The sequence below is a fragment of the Microtus pennsylvanicus genome, chromosome 18 (genome assembly GCF_037038515.1).
Source record: "Microtus pennsylvanicus isolate mMicPen1 chromosome 18, mMicPen1.hap1, whole genome shotgun sequence".
Lineage (NCBI taxonomy): Eukaryota > Metazoa > Chordata > Mammalia > Rodentia > Cricetidae > Microtus > Microtus pennsylvanicus.
In genome coordinates, this window is record NC_134596.1 from 41,384,791 (window position 1) to 41,402,508 (window position 17,718).

At 45.4% G+C, this 17,718-nt stretch overlaps 1 protein-coding gene across 5 annotated transcripts; it reads left to right on the forward strand.

Annotated features, from left to right (window-relative positions):
• The first annotated feature begins 101 nt into the window (after positions 1–101).
• On the forward strand, positions 102–15,043 carry Thap12 (THAP domain containing 12). 5 transcript variants are annotated; one of them, XM_075952344.1, is made up of 6 exons: positions 103–528; positions 3,534–3,654; positions 6,864–6,971; positions 9,743–9,779; positions 10,868–11,337; positions 11,731–15,043. In XM_075952344.1, the coding sequence occupies exons 1-6, from the start codon at positions 440–442 to the stop codon at positions 12,784–12,786; spliced, it is 1,881 nt and encodes a 626-aa protein (XP_075808459.1). In that variant the 5' UTR covers positions 103–439; the 3' UTR covers positions 12,787–15,043. The 5 variants fall into 5 exon arrangements, with proteins under 5 accessions (XP_075808458.1, XP_075808459.1, XP_075808457.1 ...); XM_075952345.1 differs by adding an exon at positions 4,602–4,696 and having other exon boundaries at positions 105–528; positions 10,868–15,043; XM_075952342.1 differs by having other exon boundaries at positions 104–528; positions 10,868–15,043.
• Positions 15,044–17,718: the final 2,675 nt, after the last annotated feature.

A 17,718-nucleotide genomic window follows, 5' to 3' on the forward strand; every position in this document is an offset into this window, starting at 1 on the left:
GCCGGGCTCAGCCGCCACCAGCCCACGCCCGGTCGGAAGCGCTCGGCTCGTGTGCGCATGCTCGCCCGCGGGAAAGGTCGCCGGCGAGGAGAGGAGGAGGAGGCTGAGAGGAGAGAGGGCACCCCCGAGCGCCAGGGTGCATTGTGGGAAGGAGGCGGCAGCGTCCCGGGCGGGCTGGAGGTGCAGCAGCGGCGGCGGCGGCGGTAAATCCTCCCGGCCGCTCACAGCACTGTGGAGCCGCGGCCCCAGCCCGGCCTCGGCCCGCGCGCCCCTCCTGTCCCTCGCGGCTTCGCCTGCCAGCCCCTCCTCCGCGCGCGCGGCCTGGCGGAGCCGGCCGGCTGGCCGGCCCAGCTCCCCTCCCCGGCCCCGCGGGGCGGCCGTGCTGCTGCCCTGACGAGGCGGGGAGGGGAGGGCTGGACCGGCCGGTGGCCGGACGACCATGCCGAACTTCTGCGCCGCCCCGAACTGCACACGGAAGAGCACGCAGTCCGACCTGGCCTTCTTCAGGTTCCCTCGGGACCCGGCCAGGTAGGTGAGCGGGGCGCGGAGTCGGGCGCACGTGCGCTGCTGCCCCCTCGGGGACCCGGCCCTGAGGGTGCCACCCCGGGGGCGCCGAGCGGCTTCCGTCGTCCGGCTCGTTTTCCTAGCTGTCAAGGGAAGGGTAGGACTCCCTGGTTGCGGTCCGGGCGGCCCTGCCTCTGCTCCTGGGACGGTGTTTCTGTTTGGAGTCGGGCCGCTTGCTTTGATCTTCAATCGGGTCACAACTGCTGCCTCCTTGGGGTTGTCATCGCTCTCAGCGTTCAAAGGCGGACCGTTACTCATTGTTTCCCTCGGTTATTGTGGGGAGCTCCGAGGACGCGTGTGAGGGCGTGGGAATAGGTATTGAAACTTCACTCTTCCCTTGGGGCAGCTCATCCTCCGGGTCGTGCTCTGAGAGGCGTAGGGACTGAGTGTGATTGATAGGCAGCAGGCGTTTCACGGGGCTCTCTTGTTGGTCCATTCATTTAAAAGTCAGTGCTTAGCCGTGTTTGGAGTACTCGTGTCAGGTGCTGGGGACTCTGGGAATGCTGTCAGGAACTGCAGAAAGCGCCTAATCCGTGGAGGGAGCAGATCTATCAACAGGCGTTGTAATGTAGCATGCTATTTATTAGTTGGACAAATATTTATCGAAAGCCTACAATTGGTAGAAATTGGTTTGAGCGCAGGGTAACAGATGAGCCAGTGAAAAGTCCCTGCTCTCAGAGGTTACGTTCAAGTGGTGGGAAACTGGAAGTAAAATATTTACAGTAGTGTGCCCCCAAAATGAGAAAATACCCTAAAGAAAAACACAGCAGGGGTTGGAAGAGTTTAAAGGTAGCCAGGGAGCAGCTGCAAAGACGGCTCAGCGCTGAAGAGCACTTGCTGCGCTTGCAGAAGACCTGGGTTCTGAGCCCACCTCGGGTGACTTAACCCCCTGTAACTCCGTTTCCAGGGGATCTCATGCACAACCTCCTCTGGCCTTTGTGTGTAATACACTCATGCATATAAATAAGTAGACTTTTTTTTTTCTTTTGCTTTTTCGAGACAGGGTTTCTCTGTGGTTTTGGAGCCTGTCCTGTAACTAGCTCTTGTAGACCAGGCTGGTCTCGAACTCACAGAGATCCGCCTGCCTCTGCCTCCCAAGTGCTGGGATTAAAGGCATGCGCTACCACCGCCCGGCAATAAGTAGACTTAAAAAAAAAAAAACCATAGCCAGGGAGCTGCGTTTGATGACATGCGCTGTAATCCCAGCTCTGAGGAGGCAGGTGAATTAGCTTGAGTTTTGAAGCCAGCCTGACTTAAAGCAAGTTCCAGGACATTTAGGGCTACAGTTGTGAGATCTTGTCTCACTTACCCATTTAAAGAAAAAAAATGATAATAAGAGAGGTACAATTGCTATTTTAAACAGAGGGAGTAATAAAAGTCTCACCACAGTGAATTTGAGCAAAGAGTTGAATTAGGGCAAGGGATATCCATGAAATACCTTAGGAAGTCTGGAGACAGGAAGAGTGCAGTCAAGGCATGCTTGCTGATGAGGTGTGTATGGGAGTCACAAGCTGTTCAGGAGTTGTCTGTGGAAACACTCCGGGGTTTATTCTGAGTGAAGCAGGAGAACTTAGAGCTGAGAGAGGTTCTCCCAGGGATTTCTGGCTGCTTGTTCATTGTAGGGGAGCAAAAGCGAAAGTAGGAAGACCAGGGATCGACTGTTGCAATAGTCCAGATCAGAAGAGGAGAAGAGGCACACTGTGCGTTTTAGATAAAGTTTGGTGATGAAGCCAACTTAATTTGCCAATAGTTTGGGTGTGGGTTATAAGAGAAAACAGTCAAGGGTAACTCCCGAGATTATGTGTGTGTATGAGGGTAGTGTGGGTACTGAACCGGTAGCTGGGCTAGTGGCCAGCAAACCCCGGCAAGCCTCCTGTCTCTGCTCCCATAGGGTTAGACCTGCAGACACAGCTTTTCGTGTGGGCGTAGTGATCTGAACTCAGATCCCCAGGCTTGCACGGCTTTCACCCACTGAGCCATCTCTCCCAGACTCCTGAGGCTTTTAACATTAAACAGTTACTGACATAAGGAAGATTGGGAAATACAGTTTGTTGGGGAATAGTAAAAGTTTGATTTGTAATGCGGCATCTGACAGCAGGCTTGGTGGAAATTCCAAATTCAGCCAGGGGATGGAGTTCAGGACTAAAGACCTTGATTAGCATAAGTGAGGTCCCAGGTTCTATCGCCTGTGCTGGGGGGAAAATAGTTATCTTTATACTACATACAGAAATTAATTTCAAATGACTGATTTCTCTTTCTCTACATTGTCGATACTTGTTTTTTGTTTGTTTTTTTTTTTTATTTTTGGTTTTCAAGACAGGGTTTCTCTTGTAACCCTGACTTGCTCTGCAGCCCAGGCTGACCTTAAACTTAGAAATCTGGCTGCTTCTTCTTCCTGAGTGCTGGGATCAAAGTCATGTGCCACACTTGGCACTGATTTCTGTTTTGAGTCTATTTATAAATATGTTTATATATTTTTAACTAAACTTTTATGTATGGTCTGTGGCCCTTTAAAAGAGATAATTGCCTGCTCCAAATATATTTATTTATTTGTTTAATCCCAGCACCTGGGATTAAAGGTGTGTATATCAGGCCGGGCTGTGGTGGCGCACGCCTTTAATCCCAGCACTTGCGACACAGAGGCAGGTGAATCCCTGTGAGTTTAAGGGCAGCCTGGACTACAAGAGCTAGTTCTAGAACAGCTAGGACTGTTACACAGGGAAACCCTGTCTTGAAAGACCCTCCCTCCCCCCCAAAAAAAACATGTATATGTACCATGCCTGACTCAGATTAATTATGTTTTGAGATGAGGTTTCCTATGTAGTTTAGGCTGGTCTCAGACTCAGAGTCTTCCTGCCTCAACCTCCCAAGTACTGAGATTATATGTGTGTGCTCCTATGCCCAGCCCAAACGCTAAAATTTAAACTTTGACTTTATATTTCATAATTATATTTTGGTTTTGTTTATAGATGCCAGAAGTGGGTTGAAAATTGTAGGAGAGCAGACTTAGAAGACAAAACCCCCGATCAGCTAAATAAGCATTATCGACTATGCGCCAAACACTTCGAGACCTCTATGATCTGTCGAACTGTAAGTAAGAGCGTGGCCTCTCCTCCCTTGCTGTCTGGTTTGCAATGTCAGTTTTTATTGAATGTCTGCCTATACAATTTGAGTTGAAGATAGGTCTGGAGTCTAGTAGTAGTATCTGCTTGCTCTCAAAAACTTGACTTTTGCCGGGCGATGGTGGCGCACGCCTTTAATCCCAGCACTTGGGAGGCAGAGGCAGGCGGATCTTTGTGTGTGAGTTCGAGACCAGCCTGGTCTGCAGAGCTAGTTCCAGGACAGGCTCCAAAGCCACAGAGAAACCCTGTCTCGAAAAAAAAAAACAAAAAAAACCCCAAAACCTTGACTTTTTAAACCCCTCTTTTCTTGATGCCCCCTCCCCACCTCACTAGAGGTAATAACTTTTAAACTTACAGAAATGTACGTGTGTAATACTGTGGCTGTTCATTTCAAGCTACTTTTCTAGAGTTTTTTTGTTTTGTTTTAATGTGGTTCTAGGGATAGAACCCGGAGCCTTCTGAACACTACACAGCTCTACCACTGAGTTAACCCCAGCTCCTCTAGAGCATTCTTGTGAATGGCAGTCTCACCTAGGAATGATGCTCTTGTTCATGGCTTGAATGTCCTCTTACCTCGTTCCCACTGTGTAATTTTAAGGACTAGCTAGAACAAGAATCTGTATCACATGGGTAAAATGAAGCTGTTCTTACACCCAGACCTTTCCCTTCTGAGCCTGAACAAAATCTTAGGGTTTCTAATGTTCTAAGATTCTCTAGTAAGAGAATGTGATTCATAAAAGAAACAGGCAGATTTGATTGACATGTGTGGACCAGAAACCAACAAGAAAGAGTTTGGTAAATCCATAGCATTCTTAGGTATAACTAACGTTCTGATTAGGCTTGGATAGACGTGAACTTGACTTGAAGGTACACTATATATTATTATGAAGCAATTTATTTTGATATTTTTTTCAGATACATTTTGCAGAGGCATCAGAAAACTAAAGAATGATTGGGTTATTTTATTTCTCAATATTAATTGAAGCAGATACTTGTGAAGTCATTGGGAGGTGAGCCAATTCCGGTTCAACAATTTAATCACAAATATTTGAGGGATTTTTTTTTAACCTTGCTTTGTTACAAGCGTTATACTGATCAGCCGTATGTTTTAAAGGCAAACTACTTTTGTGTTCATTTTAAAATACACAAACCATGCATTTTTACTTTTAGTATAGTGAATATCATCTTTTAACTGTGTAATTCTAGCCTGATTAATCTGAAAAATTTAAAATATAGCTCACTAATGTAGCTGACTTTAGTCAGAGCATAGAGTAGAAATAGAATAGCTAGTTTTGCTTTTTGTAATTCCCAAATGCTTCTTTCATCTTTAGTAAATTAACTTAAATGGGAGACATGTTCTTTCTGTGTGTGCAGAACGAGCATCTTGAAGACTGGCTTGCATGATAACTGTATTGAAACATGTGAGCCTGCTGGCTTCATTAGTTTGGCATTTAAGAGCTTTTTAGCGTACATGAGCAGTTCTGCCAAAGCCAAAACCTCTATTATCAAAAAAAAAAAAAAAAACAGAAAAAAACAAAACCTCTATTATCTTTGGTGCTAGAGTAAGAAGATAAGCGTGGTTCCTTTAAATTGCAAAGAGTAAACTGTGATGTGGAGTTAGCATTGTTCATGTGAGTTAGATTTAATCTTTTGACATGTGTATTTATAAATGAATATAGAATATATCATTTTCATTCATATTCCAGTTTTTATGTTCTTTGCTTTGTCTGCTAAATTTGAATTTTGAAAATTCTCTAGACTATCTCCTCCCTCCTCTAATCCCCCCAATCACCCAACTATTTGATGTTGATTATGTTTAATTTTGAGACTTTGGCTTAGTGAGAAAGATGAAAAGCCCAGGGTATCATAGGTGAACTTTCCTCTGTAGCTTTGTCCATACCAATCCCAACTCAGACTTCCTGGTAGACTCAGAGTTCTTAGTCCACCTTAGGAGCCAAGTATTGAGAAATTGCATTTTGTGCCCTGTGGTGGTGGTACACTCTTTAATCTCAGCACTCGGGAGGCAGAGGCAGGAGGATCTCTGAGTTCGAGGCCAGCCTAGTCTACAGAGTGAGTTCCAAGACAGGCTCCAAAGCTACTCAGAAAACCCTGGAGAAAGAGAGTGAGTGAGCGCCTGGCATGGTGGCTCATAGCTGTCATTCCAACAGTCAAGAGGCAGAGGTAGATTGGATCATGCGTTGAAGGCCACTTGAGCAATATGGTGAGACCATGTCTCAACTTATCAAAAAATTAAATATAATTAATAATAATAAATTAGACCTTTTGTTTTCTGTGATGTGTGGGATTGAATTAGAAAACACTGACTAACTAGTAATTCTCCCTGAGTGCTCACAGCACCTCTGGTTGGAATCCAAGCAGATTGTTTCATTTGGATACATTTTTCTGTCCTGTCTTCCCAACCTCCCTTACCAAGGTGAAAAAGTTCAGAGAAGTCAGCTTTGAAATATCACTACCACCAAGAAAGTTCCTCAAATGAAGTGTGCTTTGTGTTTTCCTCTAACTGGAGAGAGAAATAAAAGTCACTCTCTCCTTGGACTAACTAGTGGGAATCATAGTGATTTATCAGCTACTCTCCTTAATTAAGTTCTTGTTGTCCCAGCTTCCTCTTGGCTCACTCTGGAAGACTGTCACTATGCAGGTTTAGGTCCAGCTTCTGGTGAGACAGCAGGGCAGAGAAAGGTGCCTTTTTAGTGATCAGATCATTGAGACAAGAAGGGAGTATAGAAATGCCTAATTGAGTGTTGGTAGACTTGTGATTATGTATTTTGTTATCCTTAGTATGTGAATAATTTCATTTTGGAAGATGTGAACTACTTGACACCTGACTCCTATTTAGATCAAGGAACTGGAGTCTAAAAAGGCATTGGTCAAGTTCATGTTTTTACTGCCTTGATATTTCCCAGTGCTAGCAACAGTGGAGGGAATGGCAGGGAAGGGGGAGCATTGTAATTGCACATTAAAGGGCATAGAAAACTCCGGAGACCTGTGATTCCTGTAGACTTGGTAGCTAATGGAGGACAGAACAGAAGGGCATCGGAATTTGCGCGTCTGTACTTTAGAGACAGGTAAAGAAGCTCTAGAGAAGTCATTAATGGAGGATTTTATTTACTTTTTTTTTTAGGGACCTTTTCTGAATTGATACATTTTCTTTTTCAGAGTCCTTACCGTACAGTTCTTCGAGATAATGCAATACCAACAATATTTGACCTCACCAGTCATTTGAACAACCCACATAGCAGACACAGAAAACGAATAAAAGAGTTGGTATGTCTCTGGCTCCTCAGCTTTGCTCTCTCTGCACATCCTGTTACATCAAGCACGGAAGCACTTGTTAGCAGCTCTCCTGTGGTATTCTGTGTCTCCCAGGTAGTGTGCTAGGAAGTGAGCCGTGTTTATTGAGATGGCTAGTCTGTCGCAGTGCTGTTAAAGTTGGAAAAGCTCCTCCAGATAGAGCCCAGCTGATAGTTGTTGGCTTGGGACAAGGCGCGGTGTTGATTACAGGTCACTAGCTCATTGCTTTCCTGGACTGGTGGCAAGGAGATCTAGATTGTTTTAGAGTGGAGAATTTTGCTGTTATTGGTGACAGGATCTAGAAAAAGTTTATAATGTCGTATAAATTATATGTGCTTTTATAATCCTTTGCCACCTTTCAGATAGCTAAAACCTACCTGTCTTTGTTGACCTTGGGTGAACACCCTTATATACACGTTACCCCGGTTCATTTTTATTTTCAGTTACGTAATTAATTATTCATTAGGCACACATTCATGGCAGCAGGCGTGTGGACACCTGAGGAGCCCGGGGTAGGCTTGGGAGGCACACACTGTTGCCCTATCGTGGGATCCCGGGGTAGGCTTGGGAGGCACACACCATTGCCCTATCGTGGGAGCCTGGGGTAGGCTTGGGAGGCACACACTGTTGCCCTATTGTGGGAGCCCAGGGTAGGCTTGGGAGGCACACACTGTTACCTGCTAAGCCGTTTTACTGACTCAGCTCCCCCTCATCTAGTTTGAAGACAAGTTAACTCTTCAATGTTGTGTGATGTTTTACTCTTTTGGCTTTTTGTGGCGGGGGGGTCCACCACCCAACTCCCAAATAAAACACTCAGAGGCTTTTTCTTAGTTATGAATACTAGTCCTTGACTTGTTTCTTGCCAGCTTTTCTTAAATTATCCCAACCACTTTTTGCCTTTGGGCTTTTTTCTTTTCTTCTTTATACCTTACCTTCACTCTTATTCTGTGGCTGTCTGGGTGACTGCGTGCCTGGCCCCTAACATCTTCCTCCCTCTCCCAGATTTCTCCTTCTGTTTATACTCTGCATACAGCCCTGCCTATTTCTCTCTCCTGCCTTGCTATTGGCCGTTCAGCTCTTTATTAGACCATCAGGTGTTTTACACAGGCACAGTAACATAGCTTCACAGAGTTAAACAAAGGCAACATATTAGCAGCAGCCTTTTGTAGTCTCCTGTAGTTCTCAAAGGTGTTTTTTTAAGCCTCTTCATGTTGTTTATTTCAAATGTTAGGTAGCACACAGAGGGTACCTATAGACCACAGGATCTTGTATGTGTGTCTCCATTGTCCCTGAATTCTGGTGCTTCCTCAAGTGGTCCACTATTCTTCCTGAGAATTTTCTGAAGGGATTTTTGTTGTTGTTGTTTTGTTTTCTCGATATAGGGTTTCTCTGTAACTTTGGTGCCTGTCCTGGAGCTAGCTCTTGTATACCAGGCTGGCCTCGAACTCACAGATCTGCCTGTCTCTGCCTCCTGAATGCTGGGATTAAAGGCGTGTACCACCACTGTCCCGCTTTTCTGAAGTTTTTTATTGTGGACATTTAAATTTTATTGGACAGGGTCAGGCATACAGCCAGGTGTTACAGTGTTTGCCTGGCATTTGCAGGGCACGGGGTTCAGTCCCAAGCACCACCGAAACAATTATAAAAACAAGTGCCATAGTGTATTTTCAGTTCCTGTATTGAGTAGTCTGATGACACGTTTACATCTCAGGACTTAATCTCTCATGCTGATTTTTGCTTCCTCGTCTTTTCCCTTCCGCTTCTCTGGGATTTGTCCTGGATGAGTGCTCACACTCACTCACGGCCGTCCTTTGCATCAGCTGTCGCTTCCCTGTGCCCGCCTTTCATGACAGGCACACTTCCACACTTGCCATCCCTTAACTGCGCCCTCTGGGCTAGGGGAGGGCTGTCAACTTAGCCAGCATGTTAATGGTTCTCTTAGTGCAGTGTCCCATCGGGTGCCCTGCTGTCTCTGGCTTTCGTTGGCACTGCTTTCCTGCCACAGATAGTGGTGGAGTGTATACAAACACTAGAGAGTGTTGGTGGGAGAATGCAAGACTGATCTGGAAAGTTCTACCTCTCATGGTTTGGGGTACAGAGAAACTCTGTTGCTTTTTCTTCTGAGCTGGTGCCTCACTTTGTACTTCCTAGGCCTTCTCATGAAGTTCTGTGGTCAGCAGCCTCCTGGTTTTGTGACATTTAGGGTTAGATTGGGAAGAGGAGTCATCATGTCCTCGTGAATATGACGCTAAGTGCTGTGGTCTATCTTCATCTCAATTATCACTCAGTATGCATTTGTCCGGTTAGGATACATTAGGGAGAAAGTAGGTCAATAATACGTCATTTTTCCTCTAGTACTTCAGTATAAGCTTGGAATCAAGAGCATGTCACATGGTTTTGGTTTCCTATTATGTGTCTTAAGAATGTATTCAGTGTGAAGAATTGATTCTCTCTCGAGCTAGGGATGTAGTCTTGCTGATCAGAATACTTGCGTAGCGTGAATGATGGCCTGGGTTCAATTCCTAGCACCACATAAACCAGTACTTGGGAGGTAAAGGCAAAGTGTCAGAAGTTCAAGGTCATCCACAGCTACTTAGTTCAAGACCACCCTGGAGTACATGAGACACTTTGTTTAAAAACAAAGCCCCTTAAACTCTCAAATGAAATTTTTTTTTTTTGCTCTGAACAGGCTTAAGTCTAGATGATTTACTAAAGATGATTGTCTTACATTTTTTCTTTTTTAGAGTGAAGATGAAATCAGAACACTGAAGCAGAAAAAAAGTAAGTGATAATGTTGATGACGCTTTTGAATTCCTTTTTAAAAGGGTTGACCTGGTAAGAACAAATAAATGTGTTTCATATCCAAAACCTTCCTTGAGCATGAGTGTAAAGCTGTGGTTATCGTTGTCCTGCAGCCTGTAGGGTCCCCTGTGTGCAGAGTTGCTGTGCTGCCTGCATTGTCATGTGCAGAGCACAGCGCCTTCTCCCCTCGAGGCCCTCGCAGTGGTTAGGGGTCCCTGTAGGGAAGGAGTGCCCCAGAAAAGCCAGCCACGCACATCGTGGAACATAATTAGTTCCTGGCTGTAACAGAGTCTCTGTAGGCGCTGATGTTGATGTGTAAGCTGTCGTCAAACGATGGGGCTAGAAATTGCTTCTTTTCTTACCAGTGGACACCATCTCTCCTCCTTTATCTTCTTCTGCTACTATAGACATAGCTTTGGCTGATACCATTTATCATCCTGGTGCTTTGTTTAATTCCCTCAGTAGCTGCATGATAAATAATATTTTCCTTCTTTATAGATAAAGAAACATGCTCAGCAAAGAAAGGCAGGAAAGATAGAAACAGTAGAACAAAACAAGCTGCTAGATTGAAGTAAACACCCTCACTTAGATGTTGTTAGCATCTCTGATAGCCTATGGCGCTTAACAGATGAACCCAGAGGAGAGAGCAGAGTTCAGAACTTGCAGTGTTGTGAGTTGCTAGCAGTTGGAACCACTGAGGGAGGAGTTTGTAATTAGAGACAACATGGCCTGGCTTCCATGGAGCACTCTGGACTAGGAAAGACAACTGTGCAGTCAAGTGGGGTTGATGGCATCCGCCTGAAGAAAGTAGTGTGATACATGTAAGATGTAAGACACCTGTGGAAACACTGTCCTCTTCTCACGGTGTAATGTTATTAAAAATTGTCCCTACTTCATAACAGCATTTGTGTTTATTAAAGTCTGTCCACAGCATTTGTCTCTTCATTTTACTAATTTGGGTCCTATCCTGTTCTTTTAGTGGTGAATGAATGAGTTTGTAGATTTTAGATATTTACCCAATCAAAATTGTGATCTATTTTGTCTTTTGTGGTTCCTTTGTTTTCCAGTTGAGGAAGCTTGTGAACAAGAACAGGAAACTAACAACACTGCTCAGAACCCCAGTGCTGAAACAGGGAACCAGCAGGATGGAAACGTGTTGCCTCTCACCCTCGAAGAGAAGGAGAACAAAGAGTACCTCAAGTCGCTGTTTGAGATCCTGATTCTCATGGGGAAGCAGAACATACCCTTGGATGGGCACGAGGCTGATGAGGTCCCAGAAGGCCTCTTCGCTCCAGACAACTTTCAGGCCTTGCTGGAGTGCCGGATCAATTCTGGAGAAGAGGTCCTGCGGAAACGATTTGAGACCACAGCGGTGAACACGCTCTTCTGCTCTAAAGCTCAGCAGAGACAGATGCTGGAGATCTGCGAGAGCTGCATCCGGGAGGAGACGCTCAGGGAAGTGAGGGACTCACACTTCTTCTCTATCATCACAGACGACGTGGTGGACATAGCAGGAGAGGAGCAGCTGCCCGTGCTGGTGAGGTTTGTCGATGAAGCTCACAACCTGAGAGAGGAGTTTGTGGGCTTCCTGCCGTACGAAGCCGATGCAGAGATTTTGGCTGTGAAATTTCACACTACGATAACTGAGAAGTGGGGGTTGAATATGGAGTATTGCCGTGGTCAGGCCTACATTGTGTCCAGTGGGTTTTCTTCCAAGATGAAAGTTGTTGCCTCGAGACTTTTAGAAAAATACCCCCAGGCCGTCTACACCCTCTGCTCCTCCTGTGCCTTGAATGCCTGGCTGGCGAAGTCTGTCCCTGTGGTCGGGGTGTCCATGGCGTTAGGGACGATCGAGGAAGTCTGTTCTTTTTTCCACCGGTCACCACAGCTGCTCTTAGAACTTGACAATGTGATCTCTGTTCTTTTCCAGAACAGTGAAGAGCGAGGGAAAGAACTGAAGGAGATCTGCCATTCCCAGTGGACAGGCAGGCACGATGCCTTTGAGGTCTTGGTGGATCTCCTGCAAGCGCTTGTTCTGTGTTTAGATGGCATAAACAGCGACACGAGTATCAGGTGGAATAACTGCGTAGCGGGGCGAGCGTTTGTCCTCTGTAGCGCAGTGACAGACTTTGATTTCATCGTTACCATTGTTGTTCTTAAGAATGTGTTATCTTTTACGAGAGCCTTTGGGAAGAATCTCCAGGGACAAACCTCGGATGTCTTCTTTGCAGCCAGCAGTCTGACTGCAGTACTGCATTCGCTTAACGAGGTGATGGAGAACATCGAAGTTTATCACGAGTTTTGGTTTGAGGAAGCCACAAACTTAGCAACCAAACTTGACGTTCAAATGAAACTCCCAGGGAAATTCCGGAGGGCCCAGCAAGGTAACGTGGAATCTCAGCTGACCTCGGAGAGTTACTATAAAGACACCCTCAGTGTTCCCACGGTGGAGCACATTATTCAGGAGCTGAAAGATATATTTTCTGAGCAGCACCTCAAAGCTCTGAAATGCCTGTCCCTGGTCCCCTCGGTGATGGGGCAGCTCAAGTTCAACACCTCAGAGGAGCACCATGCCGATATGTACAGAAGTGACCTGCCCAACCCTGACACGCTCTCAGCCGAGCTGCACTGTTGGAGAATCAAGTGGAAGCACAGAGGGAAAGACATCGACCTCCCGTCCACCATCTACGAAGCCCTGCATCTTCCGGACATCAAGTTTTTCCCCAATGTGTATGCCTTGCTGAAGGTCCTGTGTATTCTCCCTGTGATGAAAGTTGAGAATGAGCGCTACGAAAACGGACGGAAGCGTCTCAAGGCGTATCTGCGGAACACTTTGACAGACCAGAGGTCAAGTAATTTGGCTTTGCTTAACATAAATTTTGATATAAAACATGATCTGGATTTAATGGTGGACACATACATCAAACTCTATACAAATAAACCAGAGCTTCCTACAAATAATTCGGAAACCATTGAAAATGCCTAAAAGATTTCTGAAATGACTGTCGTCTTTGTGTTGGCCTTTTGGAAGAAAAGCGTAAGGTATAGTGGGTCAGTTAACCGCGCGTACCGCCAGTCAAGTGCGTCATTAGCTGTTGGTAACCCATGTATTTGCTCCTGTTTGAACTCTCATGCTCTCCGTACCTGTCTGTTGTAGCAGTTGGCACCGGGAATGTCAGAATGCCTCCCTGCTGTGGGACTCGGGAACTGTTTTAAAGTTATTCTAGACGTAACATTATCATTATGGATTCAGTTGTTAGGTGGTGCGTTATCAGGCCTTTGAAAAATGAATTTGTGAGAGATACATTTTATAATGTATTACGATGAAGTGTACACCATTGACTTTTGACCTGTAGGAGTTATGGGTGCTTAAAATTTGTGGTAGCAGCACTTGGAAGGCAGAGGCATGAGGATCACAAGTTTTAGTCCAGCCTGGGCTACATAGTGGGACTGTCTCAAAAAAAAAGAGCAAGGGCCGGGGATAGCTCAGTGGAGCACTTGCTGAGCACGTGCAAGCCCAAGCCTCAGGACTGCGGAGCAGAGAAGAAAGCAACAGAATCCAACTGCAGGATGAGCAGCCCAGGAGTTACAGAGTCTGTGAGCTCAGCAAGCAGCTTTCAGTAGTCTGTGCAGGACGGAAGGACTTCAGAGGAGCGAGTGAACGGCAGAGCCAGGCGCTGTCAACCCACTTGGTTGTTGCTGTTTACATTCCTTTGTCGAGCCCACATTTCCATAGCCCTTTCCACAGGTAAATTCACTTTTGCTCTGCGGTGAAGACAGGCAAAGGCCACCCATACAGGCAACCGACTTGTCTGTTTTCTTGTCTTTCGTGATTATGTCTACCACCGTGTCTTGATTTATAAGCAAAACCTTCAAAAATAAATGTTTTGTGGTTTATCTAAAGAGTAATACAGAAAATATTACCGTTATTTTTGGTGAATAAAATCAATTTTGTACAGTTTATTTCAATCTAAATAAAATGTAAATTTTGTTTAAATTTCAAAAATTGAGGTATTTTTTGGCAGATCAAAACACATTCTTGTACATTTTCCTAAAATGATTATTTAATAATCATCCTCATGATTTACAATTCAAGATGAGATACTTTCCACTTCCTTTTTCGTATGTGGCTTAAGGTGTAGGAAAATGCATTTGTCGGATACATGTGCTGAAGCGCTGGGTCAAGCCCTGTGGTGTATCAAATGGACACATTGCCTGTGCAGGTTATAGAAGACGAAACGACTTTATGTTGTTGGCGTTCTGCACGGTGTTTGTCTTTAACAGAGAACTGACCGATCAGCCCTGGCCTGTCGTTTGTTTCGAGTTCTTGGGCCACTTTCGAGTGTTGTGCCTGGCAGGCTGTCCCAACCAAAGTCTGTTTCCTCTACCAGGCGTTGCTGTGAGGATTAGATAATTTATTCTTAATGCCTTGTTGCTGCTCAAACTTAATGGCTTAAAGAAAGCATTTCACTTTTCACACTTTTGAGATTGGTGGTGACGCACACCTTTAATCCCAGCACTTGGGAGGCAGAGGCAGGCGGATCTTTGAGTTCGAGGCCAACCTGGTCTACAAGAGCTAGTTACAGAACAGGCTTCAAAGCTACAGAAAAACCCTGCCTCGAAAAATTAAAAAAAAAAAAAATAGTGAGAACCCCTTTTCAGTAAACAGAAAAAGGATTTTCATAGTCTGTGTAGCTTTTGTGGAGAATTTCTACTTTATAAGAAGGTAATTAGCTGGGCAGTGGTGGCACACGCCTTTAATCTCAGCACTTGGGAGGCAGAGGCAGGCGGATCTCTTAGGTTCAAGGCCAGCCAGGTCCACAGGACAGTCAAGGCTACAAGGGGAAACCCTGTCTCAAAAAGCAATTAGAAAATGGTGACTGTGGTGGCTATCTATATCACAAATACGCCAGACTTCTCAGCCAAGGATTGGCAGTAACCAAGTACACTAACCCACAGAACTTACAGCCTAGAGTTGACCCATGGGACCACAACTGTATTTTATTTCTTAAAGATTAATTTGTATTTAAAAATTGTATATATGTGGGGGGGGTATGTGTGTTTGTGGGCACAGATTGGAGGCCCTGAAGCCGGAGTTAACAGATTGTTGTGAGCTGCCAGACGTGGGTGCTGGGAATTGCCTGCCCTGTCTTCTACAAGAACACTGAACTCTCTTAACCATCTAACCACTTCTCCAGCCCACCCCCACCCGCAACTGTACTTTTAAATAACCATACACACAACACGCACAACTTCAGTAGATTAGATTTATTAAAATTATGGCGAAGGAAAAGTGTCTACAAAAGCCTTGTGTAGTTTGAAGAAGTCTATCTGGACAGCTTGCAAAATGTCATAAGAAATGTATTCAAGGGCTGGAGAGATGGCTCAGTGGTTAAGAGCACTGGCCACTCTTCCAGAGGTCCCCAGTTCAATTCCCAGCAACCACATGGTGGCTCACAACCATCTGTAATGAGATCTGGCGCCCTCTTCTGGCGTGCGGGCATACATGGAGGCAGAATGTTGTATACATAATAAATAAATAAATCTTTAAAAAAATGTATTCAAGAATTAACATCTAATTTCAGGAATTTTTGCTTTTGGCATTTACTCTCACTTCTGGGGGGAAGTCACACAGTCTAATCCTACTATGGGCTGGTGGCTCTATAAAGCAGATGGGAACAGATCCTCCATTCAAATTCGCATGTAATTTCTTCTGCCTTCTTTGATAGACTCCAGTAAATTCAGTAGAGGTTTGGGTTGGAAGAGACTTCTTCTGGAGATCGACCCCTCTGTAATAAATGAGCTGGGTCTGGTTTATTTTCATTTCTTCTGGGGGTTGGCCACTTCTTAGCGCTGCATGAACTGAAGTGATTCATCAGGCACAGGGAAGCTGTCCGTGCAGTGTTTGTTAATATTTACACCATATTTCAGAGCTGACAAAGCACCTTCATTATCTCGTCCATTTCTCAGTGAAGAAAGCAAGAGCACAGAGGTAAATTAATTGTCCCCAATTAAATAGCCAACCAGGACCAGAACCAGGTACTTCAGCCCAGGCATTTGATCTTAAAATTGATTATGAAAGCCACTTCATTCTTCAGGTTTGTAAGGAAACATTTGTCTTGGACACAGACTTCTTTTATCCGTTGCCAGCTTTCAGCACAACGTCGAAAATGCAAAATCTTGGAGCCCACGACTTCTGAGGCTTTACAAACTGGATGTAGAAATGCTACCACCTTTGTTCAGCTGCCAAGTCACTACCACAAAGGGCTGTGGGCCCAGGTCCATTTATTTCACCAGTGGGTGCAGCTTTCGCCTCGCCACCGTCAAAGGCTGCTCTGGCCAGGTTTCTGTGCCCAGGAAAAGCAGAGTCGTTTTTAGTATAGATTAGCATAAACCTATCTCCTAGGTCAGCTTCAGGAAATAGTTACTGACTTAGGAACAATAAGTCTGAACTATAGGTTGGCAGTTCCTTCCCAGGCCTGTTTTTGTGCCCTTTATTTCCCAACACGCATGCTCTATAAATAGAATACAGGACATGCCACTGTGTTTGTGTCCATAAAGTACTTGGACGGAGTGAACAACAGACTTCAAAACTGAGTAGAGGTAGTAAATCTGCCCTCTCTTTAATGAGTTTAAGTTTACAGTAGTTGGAACATCTGGAAGTTTAAAGTCCTAATTCGTTCCAAATGTTCGACAGGGATATACTGCAAAAGAGGATATTGTAATTGAGGGATCAAGAAAGCGGTCGGTGCAGTCTGGGGGCTTTTCTATTTTCTCTGTGTGCATTCATCACTACGCACGAGAGGCTGACAGCAAAGAAGAGCTGGACCCAAACGTCCAAGTTGGGTTCCACGAGTAACTTCCACAGGACGAGTCTGGGGCACAGTGGGCAGTTGCCTCCTTTCTCATCTGCTTCTTTATTCTTAAGGGCACAGGAATGAGGGTGGTTTTTTTTTTAATTATTAAAACTGGACTTAGAAAAGTCAAAGGCTTCTGAGTTCTAAATTGTAACTTTGATTAATGAGTCTTGTAATCCAAGAACCTGGTCTGCAGCCAATACCTAGCAATAGACCAAGCATTCATTGAATGCAGTTAACTGAGCCCCGTGGGATGCTTGTGAGGTGCCGATTGGATTCTCCTGCAGCAGCAGCAGCAGGAGACTTACTGTTCACAGTAGCAGCTTCTGCTAGCCGCTTTGGTGTGTGCCAGGCCTGGGCCGAGGCCGTTCGCCTGGTCTATCTAGTTGAAGCTACCACCCCATAAAGAAGGTATCTGTGCCACCTTTCCAGGTGAGAGCCGAAGACTCAGGAGTCGGACACCTAGTGAGCTGTGGAACCAGGACTCCAGCATGGCGTGAAGGTTTGCTTACCTCTTACCCTAATTTCAAGTTAACATCGGATGGCTGCTGTGCTCAAACCACTTAACCTCAGGCACAAAGCTAAATACCCTGGGTATAGAGAATGAGCAAAGCCCACGCTGTGGATACAAAGGTGGAAGACGGAATCCAGGCCTTCCGTGAGCTCATTCATGTTGGGGCACCAGACACGCAAGCTGGGGCCCACCACAATCAGGGCTACAGGTAGAGAACTAATTGGCCATCCTGACTGCAGCACTCTCAAGATTAACATGAATGGACTTGACTTTCTTTTCTTTCTTTTTTTTTTTTTTTAATTTTTCGAGACAGGGTTTTGGAGCCTGTCCTAGAACTAGCTCTTGTAGACCAGCCTGGCCTCGAACTCAGAGATCCACCTGCCTCTGCCTCCAGAGTGCTGGGATTAAAGGCGTGTGCCACCACCACCCAGCAACACGAACAGACTTTTCATCAGTGCAGAGCTTTTCAGATCACCTTCACTAAGGAAACCTCAGGTTGTGAAAAGATTTGAGCCATTCAGAGGAGGCAGTACTCTGTGTGGCATAT

Coding starts and splice junctions, on each gene's coding strand:
- Thap12 (XM_075952342.1), top strand. CDS start 440: ATGCCGAACTTCTGCGCCGCCCCGAACTGCACACGGAAGAGCACGCAG. Junction 529..3,533: donor TTCCCTCGGGACCCGGCCAG/GTAGGTGAGCGG, acceptor TTTTGTTTATAG/ATGCCAGAAGTGGGTTGAAA. Junction 3,655..6,863: donor CCTCTATGATCTGTCGAACT/GTAAGTAAGAGC, acceptor TTTCTTTTTCAG/AGTCCTTACCGTACAGTTCT.